Source organism: Camelina sativa, chromosome 15 (genome assembly GCF_000633955.1).
Source record: "Camelina sativa cultivar DH55 chromosome 15, Cs, whole genome shotgun sequence".
Taxonomy (NCBI): domain Eukaryota; kingdom Viridiplantae; phylum Streptophyta; class Magnoliopsida; order Brassicales; family Brassicaceae; genus Camelina; species Camelina sativa.
The window spans coordinates 30,419,892-30,428,520 of NC_025699.1; the positions used below are offsets into that span (position 1 = coordinate 30,419,892).

Consider the following 8,629-nt stretch of genomic DNA (forward strand, 5'->3'; position numbering starts at 1 on the left):
TGTGGTCGCTATGTGTAGTCGCTAATCACCTGTTTTCTTGTAGTGTTCAGATATTCATATTTTACTGTGTTGAAATGACGTTTATCTCCAATCCCAACAAACCCCGATACAACAAAATTCTTCTTCTTAAGAAACTCAACGATATGTGGATATAATAAACCTAAATCATGAGCTTCAAAATAATTTGGGATTGGACAGTTTTCCCAATCCCAAATTATATGCAAGAGACGAGATTGGTTTTCAATAGAAGGCAACCTCAACAAAATAATAAGAGAGTACTTTTAGTAATGGTTAGAAAAAATTAATAAATACTTACATAAAATATGAAGAAAAATAAAATTACTTGGTTGCACGATCTTTCTTCTTGAAAACATTCAGAGGTTCCCCACCAACGGCTTCTCTGATTTCGGCACACTTGGACCCTGACAATTAAAAATTAAGATTTTTTTAGATGAAATCAGTTTTAACGAAAAAAAGATCAAACAAAAGCGATAGATATAAGTATTCTTAAGAAATACAGAACATTTGTTAGAATTAATATTGGTTGGAAACTCTATAATATTGGTTTTCATATAGATTAGAGGAGCGAGAAGCTATTCCTTTTTTTTTTTTTTTCCGCTAATTAAACTTGTATTTTGTTCCTCATATCTTTTGTGTTCTCTTACAGAGACATCAATTGGAGTAGTTTACACTTAGAGGAGAATAAGAATCGATAGAAATAAGAGCGAGGAATTAATAAGAGCAACTCATAAACCTTACCTTTGGTTAGAGACATTGACACCACAACTTGAGTGTGGCCGACGACTTCGTTCAAGATGAAGAAGAATTAAATTTTAGTTTGCAGGGTGTTAGATAGTGGGCTTCCAACTCAAAACTAATTGGCAATGAGTGGAGAGGCCCATATCTTATATATACAACTTAAGATCCTACTCAACTTTCAATGTGGGAAATTGTATCCCTAATACGCCCCCTCGAGATGATAGTTTCTTTAAGCATCAATCTCGGTATGTTCGGGCATGAATCGGCGGACCAACTATTGGGTCGGGCCAATTATGGATTGGGTTGAGTATGTGCGGACCGGGCTCTGATACCATGTTAGATAGTGGGCTTCCAACTCAAAACCAATTGACAATGAGTGGAGATGCCCATATCTTATATATACAACTTAAGATCCTACTCAACTTTCAATGTGGGATATTGTATCCCTAATACAGGGTTTTTTCTTTCTGGATTAGGGCTTCCTTGGGCCAAAGTGATTATATACTGTTCGATTAATTGTCTAAAACCGAATTAATTGACAAACCGAACCCGAAAATTATAAATCGAAATGTCTATACCATAAATTAATCGAGTACGTGAGATCGATCCAACGGTTGAGAAAACAGTTTCTTAATTTACGTGAGATCAGACGGCTGGCATCGTAGTTCCGAGGAGTACATGCCACGGCAGATCTAACCCTAGCTAGATAGTCTTTCATCGGAGATGGGCATCTTCTGGGACATTGTGGATTGCGAAATTCCTGATGGTCTCTCTCTTGACGTGGTTTGTAAGAATATCAAATCGGCCCTTGTGGGTGATGGTTATCGTGGTAAAGTGTCAATCCGGGCTTATTGTGAGATGAGAAGGAGCGAAGTGATAGTGCCGTCAGAGTTTGAATCCTCTGGAATCGAGCTCGTACGCGCAGGTGAATTCCCTCACTTTAGCTTAAACCTCTCTCTCTCTCTCTCTCTCTCTCTCTTTCATACTAATTAATATGTTTATAACTGCTTATCATGTTATCATTTTTCTTAATATTATATGTAACTTATCGAATTTCTTAGAATTGATTAAGAGTTTGTCAAAAATAACTTTGCAATCTCACCTCCCTGCAGAACATAGCTTGAGTTTCATTAAATATTCTCATCTCCAATGTTATTTACTTCAGAAACCAAGTTAAATGTCTTGGGAAGTACCTGAGCCTTAGCTTGGAGTTGCTTCAAGTGGTTCTTCAGTGGTATTGGTGGTGCCTGTGGTTTTGATCACTTTCCCACACTTGGTTTAATTTGACACTGTTCAAGTACACGTAAGTTCATAATTTCTCTATCTTAACCAATATAGTACAGTTTAACAATAATCTATTGCAAACAAGAATGTTTTTAGCATGTGGAACTAATTGATAACGCACTCATGATTTTTCTTGTGCGCAGATTTTACTTTGATTTCAGTCCTACTTTTGTTGGATGTGGTATGATCTGTCCCCATTTGGTGAACTGTTCTGTTCTTCGCGGTGCAATCATTTCTTGGGGTTTTCTCTGGCCATTTATATCACAGCATGCTGGTGACTGGTATCCAGCTGACCTTGAGGCCAACGACTTCAAAGGTCTCTATGGCTATAAGGGGAGTTCCAAAAGGGGNGATTTCAGTCCTACTTTTATTGGATGTGGTATGATCTGTCCCCATTTGGTGAACTGTTCTGTTCTTCGCGGTGCAATCATTTCTTGGGGTTTTCTCTGGCCATTTATATCACAGCATGCTGGTGACTGGTATCCAGCTGACCTTGAGGCCAACGACTTCAAAGGTCTCTATGGCTATAAGGGGAGTTCCAAAAGGGGAGAACAGAGTTGAGTTTTATTGGTACACTCTCTCTGCAGTGGTTACTGACTCTTTTTCATATCATTACCGAATTTATATAGGTCTTTATCCCCACTGCTATCATCATCCTTGGTGACGGTCTCTACAACCTCATTAAGATCATTGTTGTCACTGTGAAAGGGTTCTGCAACAAAAACTCCAAACAACACCACCTACCTCTCTTTACCGACATCTTAGGTACGAATGAGACCTCGAAGTTACTCCTGGAGAAGAAGAAAAGAGATGACGTATTTCTCAAGGACCGTATACCCCTGGGGTTTGCGGTTTCTGGTTATGTGGGTCTTGCAGCCGTTTCAACCGCTACAGTTCCGTTGATATTCCCACCACTAAAATGGTACTTGGTCCTCTGTACATACATGGTTGCCCCGGTTCTTGCTTTTTGCAATTCTTATGGAGTAGGGCTCACGGATATGAGCATGCCTTCAACCTACGGAAAGACTGGTCTTTTCATCATCGCTTCAATCGTAGGTAGTAAAGGTGGAGTCATTTCCGGTTTAGCAGCATGTGGCCTTATGATGTCAATCGTCTCAACTGCAGCTGATCTCATGCAGGACTTTAAAACAGGTTACCTCACATTGTCGTCAGCTAAATCCATGTTTGTAACTCAGCTTTTAGGTACAGCAATGGGTTGCATAATCACCCCTATCACGTTCTGGCTGTTTTGGACTGCTTTTGATATCGGTGATCCTGATGGTGTCTACAAAGCACCTTACGCTGTCATTTACCACGAAATGGCTATTCTAGGGATAGAGGGCTTTGCAAAACTGCCTAAGCATTGTTTGGCTAGCTCTTTGTTGCGGATTCTTCATCGCTGCTCTGGCTGTTAATCTGATTAGAGAAATCACACCGCGTAAGATCTCTAAGTTTATACCACTTCCAATGGCTATGGCTGGTCCATTCTACATAGGAGCGTACTTCACCATCGACATGTTCATAGGAACTGTGATTATGTTTGTATGGGAACGGATGAATAAGAAAGACGCAGATGTTTACTCGGGTGCAGTAGCTTGAGGATTGATCTGTGGGGATGGAATCTGAACTATCGCATCCGCAATTCTTTCAATCTTAAGAATCAATCCACCCATCTGTATGTACTTTGGACCATCCTAGACTTTGTTGTTACCATGTTGAATGTTGTTGCTACAAATCACAAACTAGTCAACGTTGACCGGCGTTGAATAAGCCCATCGGCCCAACTTTATATGGGCTTTTTGTGTTGAGAAGTCTATACGGGTATAATAAATGTCCCATGCACAACACTAAAAAAACAACAATACTTTATGAAAATTTTTATTTATCCACAGATACAAACCTAAAAAAAAAATAATCATAAGTATGTGATGAGAATTCAGTTAATATTAGTACACTTAACTCGCTCCATCATAAAGAGGTTCTGAACAAAACTAACTAATTTCAAATTGGTGACTAAAATTTAAATAATTTTATATGAACTGCAAAGTATTATACATATTAACAGATGTTTACTTTCACAACAACTAATTTTGATTGATTAAATTCCAAAATAAAAGAATTTTGATTAATTAAATTTCAAATGAAAATAATAATTTTTAAATAGATAAAGAAAATAAAATTACAAATATCTCAATATTATTGTAAAAAAGTAAAAAACATATATTTGATCCAACATAATGTCTTTTAGTAAGTTGTATAAAATATATAAAAATACACAATCTCGCGGTATACCGCGGATTAAAATCTAGTGTTTACTAGATTTTAAATAGTTTTTGGATTTTGATTCTTTGAAAATTAACTTCTTTAGCATTCAAGATTTTTAAAAATTAGATTCCCTGAAATTTAGGGAACTAGTTTTGGGGTGGTTTCTTTAAATTTCAAAGAGAAACTAAAAACCATAATTTCTGATTTTTGTAAATAAAAAAAAATATATTTTTAACGAGAACATCTTTTATTTTTGAGATTTTGATTTTTGATTTATTAATTTTAAATTCAACAGCAAAAACTAAAAACCAAGAAATCAAAAACCAAAATTCAAAATCTAAAATCTAAAAACTAATTACCATTCATGGCCATAGAATTGAAACGTATCAACATGTTATCAATACAATTAATATTTGGTTAATGAGTAACTTTTAAAACGGGAAAATCACGTTTTAAACCTTCAAAGTGTTATTGGGTAGCACTTTAAACTTGAGAAAATTTCAATAACACTATAAACTTTTAAAATAATTTTATTAACACTTTAAACCTTTAAAATAATTTTACTAACAATTTAAACCTTAAAACTAACTTTTATTTTTGTACCGCCATAAAAAATAACATAATAATAATATCCGTCAACACGAAATAGTTAAACTATGTTGGTTAATTTATATTTTAATTAGTTTTGTTTTTATAAATAAACAAAAATAGAAAAAATAAATTTGTGTTCATCTTCATTGTACAGAAAACTTTTATAACGTTATTCTTCACATCATTAATCATTTAAATAAATGCATCTCCACTGGATTATGATTCAAATCGATTGACTTCTCATTGGAAACCAATTAATCTTCTAAATATGTTGTCGTCTTTAATTTTACATTTGTCAAATGTTTTAACCTTACCTCTGATTCTACATCTTTTTTGCTTTGATGTACTTTTAAGCTTTTTTTATCAACAGTAATAAATAATTAAATTAAATTGTTTAAACAAGTATTATTTTTCCTTCATCTTTCATAGTGGTGCAAACTAAAAAGTTAGTTTAGGTTTATAGTGTTAGTGAAAAAATCTTAAAGTGCTATTCAATGACACTTTGAAGATTTAAATTGTGATTTTCCCCTTTTAAAACTATAAGATCCGGTAGATATCCAGTAAAATTGGATAATCCATTTGCTCAATATCCGATATCCAATCAAATTGGATAATCCATTTTTTTTTTTTATGATAGGCTTAGAAATATTCATTTTTTTGAATTTTAATTGTTTTAAAGTAAATTTTAGTATTTTGAATATATAAATAATTATTTATTGTTATTTATATATATATATTTCTTTTTTATGATAAGTTTAAATTTTTCTGTTTTTTTTTTAAATTATAATTTTTTTTTTAATAAATATAGAATTGAAACGTATCAACATATTATCGATATAATTAATATTTTGTTAATGAGTAACTTTAAATTAGATATATAAATAATCCGATTTTGCTAAATATCCGATATCCAGTAAAATGGATAATCCCTATTTGCTAAATACATCCGATATCCAGTAAAATTGGATAATCCATTTGCTTAAAATCTGATTTCTGATTTCGGGTTAGTTAGCAAAATTGACCCGATCCGATCTCTTTTACTATAGACGGCTGGCAAAGTAGAATTCTATATCTCTTTTACCCTAAATCGTTCAACGCTCTCTCTTTCTCAGCCGCAAAGTCCAACCCTAAACTTGACAATGTTTTCTTCATCAGAGGCGGAGACGGCCATCTTCTGGGACATCGTGGATTGCGAAATTCCTAATGGTCTCTCTCTTGACTCGGTTTGTCAGAATATCAAATCAGCTCTTGCGGATGATGGTTATCATGGTAAAGTGTCAATCCATGCTTATTGTGACACGGAAGAGAGCCAAGTGGCAATGGCTTCAGCGTTTGAATCCTCCGGCATCAAGCTCGTACGCGCAGGTGATTATATTGAATGAATACCTTTCACTCTGAACATACTCTCTTCTTCTTCTTCTTCTTCCGCACCGTTGATATGATAAATTTATATATATGTTGTCATCAGGAGATACAAATTCGAGACTTGTTAGGATGCTCAAGGACCTTAGTCTCTTTGCGGTAGACCATAATAAACCATCGAATGTGATGGTAATCTCACAAGACATGTCATCTGAATCGCTGTTCGTCAAACTCCTTCTCAAGGTGAAAAAGTATAGGAATCACAATCTTCTCTTAGCACAGATTGATAAGGTAAAAGGAGAGTTACTTAGCAATGTAAGTTCAATATGGTACTGGAAAGACCTATCAAGTGGAGGAAAGCCTTGCGGGGATGGCAATCATTGTAGTACTAGCGAATTTGCCAGTAAGAACCTCTCTGATCCCAAATTGTGTGATTATAATTAAATATATCTCTCTTTAGTCATATATATATATATAAACTAGGGCGGATCTGAAACCTCCTTGCAGAGGCTGAGATGGGCATCTTTTGGGACATTGTGGATTGCGAAATTCCTGATGGTCTCTCTCTTGACTTGGTCTGTGAGAATATCAAATCGGCTCTTGCTGATGATGGTTATCGTGGTAAAGTGTCAATCCGGGCTTATTGTGAGATGAAAAGGAGCGAAGTGATAGTGCCGTCAGAGTTTGACTCCTCTGGAATCGAGCTCGTACGCGCAGGTGAATTCCCTCACTTTAGCTTAAACCTCTCTCTCTCTCTCTTTTTCAGTAACGTATATAGCTCATGTCGTCCGTTGATGTTTGTTTGTTTTCAGGAAATAGACGTGCAAGACGTAATCAGATGCTAGAGGACCTTCTTTTCTTTGCAATAGACCATAAACCACCATCAAGTCTGATGGTTATCTCAAAAGACATCTCAAAAGACTCCCTGTTCGTTCAACATCTTCTCACTTTGAAACAACAGAAGAATCGCAATCTTCTCTTGGCGCAGATTGATAGCGTAACTGGAGACCTATTTGCTAGTGTAAGCTCAATATGGTACTGGTCTGACCTAGCAAATGGAGGAGTGCCTGCCTTCCAAAGCACCATTGACGACAGTTCTAGCCGAAGCTCACAAGGTGTTGCCAATAAGCGGGCGAGGATACAGAGCCCTGAGGAGTAAGGCGTAGGGGAAGATGAAATTTTCACTTATTTCAATATGATGTTTTTTTTTAGTTATAAACTTATAATCAGTGTTCTAAAACGCGCTATGCGCTTGCTACGCGGTGGACAAACGCCTAGCGCCTAACCGTATATACGGGTGCCTAAGCGGAATCTAGGCGGATTATATATTTTAGATATATAAATATATATTTACATAAAAATAATATTTACATATATATATAGGATGAAAACTTATACACTTTAATTTCAGAAAAACATAAAACAAAACTCTTATCTATCAAAATAGTTTAGAATCTATAATAATCTCACAATTTAAACAAAAAAAAACATAATCCATTCAAAAATTTGTAAAATTGACAAAATGTAAGTTTATAATTACTTTGGAAGCAAATTAAATTTCATAAGTTTAGACTTTAGAGGCTAATTATAATATTTATTTGAAATAAAACAATATTTTAAAAAATATTTAATTACAGTACTTTTTATCATTTTAGTCAACATACCGCCTAGAATCCGTACAGGCGTCCGCGTAGACCGCATAATATCCGCCTAAATGCTATTAGGCGTCCGAATTATTTAAAACCGCATAAATTACCGCATAGCTAAAATTCGAGACGCTCGATCACCGCATAGCGTATAACCGCCGCCTAGACACCTGCGTAGGCCGCATTTTAGAACACTGCTTATAATAGACAGTTGGTTATATCCCATTGTGTATGAAGAAGACTCGGTTTAATTATTGGTGAATGAATGAGTTTTACTTATTGGTGAATGAATGAGTTGTTGTTGNAAAAAAAAAAAAAAAAGAAAAAAAAAAGCAAGAAGACAGTTTTACAACTATGTAGTCCTATATTAGTAGTATTTTACCATCCCAAAAAAAAAGTCAACAATCACTCCCCGAAGATGAAGCTGAGAACAAATCACGGGTTCTGAATTGATAATATCAGAATGATTGTACGTGGACTATTAAAACATACGTAATTCTATAATTATGATTAACGAATTCCACTTTCGGCGGGATTAAGATTAACGAATGTCGTCATTTATTCTGACTTTTGTGGTTAATTACATTAATTTAAAGGATTTGGGAAGTAACGGCGACGACTAGTAAACAACATTTCGTATCACTGATGATGCTTCCAACTTTTATAACTTTTTTTCTTCTTCTATATTATTATGTTTAATCCAAAAGTTGCGTCTGGACTCT

The 8,629-nt window shown here is 34.9% G+C and overlaps 1 protein-coding gene and 1 pseudogene across 1 annotated transcript; both read left to right on the forward strand.

Annotated features, from left to right (window-relative positions):
• Positions 1,483–3,685, forward strand: LOC104748954 (annotated as a pseudogene).
• LOC104747940 lies at positions 5,938–7,589 on the forward strand. Its single transcript, XM_010469647.2, has 4 exons — positions 5,938–6,264; positions 6,368–6,664; positions 6,769–6,978; positions 7,074–7,589. Exons 1-4 carry the CDS (start codon positions 6,039–6,041, stop codon positions 7,418–7,420), a joined length of 1,080 nt encoding a protein of 359 aa, XP_010467949.1. The 5' UTR covers positions 5,938–6,038; the 3' UTR covers positions 7,421–7,589.

What these genes read in the sequence shown, in the direction of transcription:
- LOC104747940 (XM_010469647.2), top strand. Translation starts at nt 6,039, where the DNA reads ATGTTTTCTTCATCAGAGGCGGAGACGGCCATCTTCTGGGACATCGTG. An exon ending in TAGTACTAGCGAATTTGCCA is followed by an intron (nt 6,665 to 6,768) that starts GTAAGAACCTCT and finishes ACCTCCTTGCAG; the next exon opens with AGGCTGAGATGGGCATCTTT. An exon ending in AATCGAGCTCGTACGCGCAG is followed by an intron (nt 6,979 to 7,073) that starts GTGAATTCCCTC and finishes GTTTGTTTTCAG; the next exon opens with GAAATAGACGTGCAAGACGT.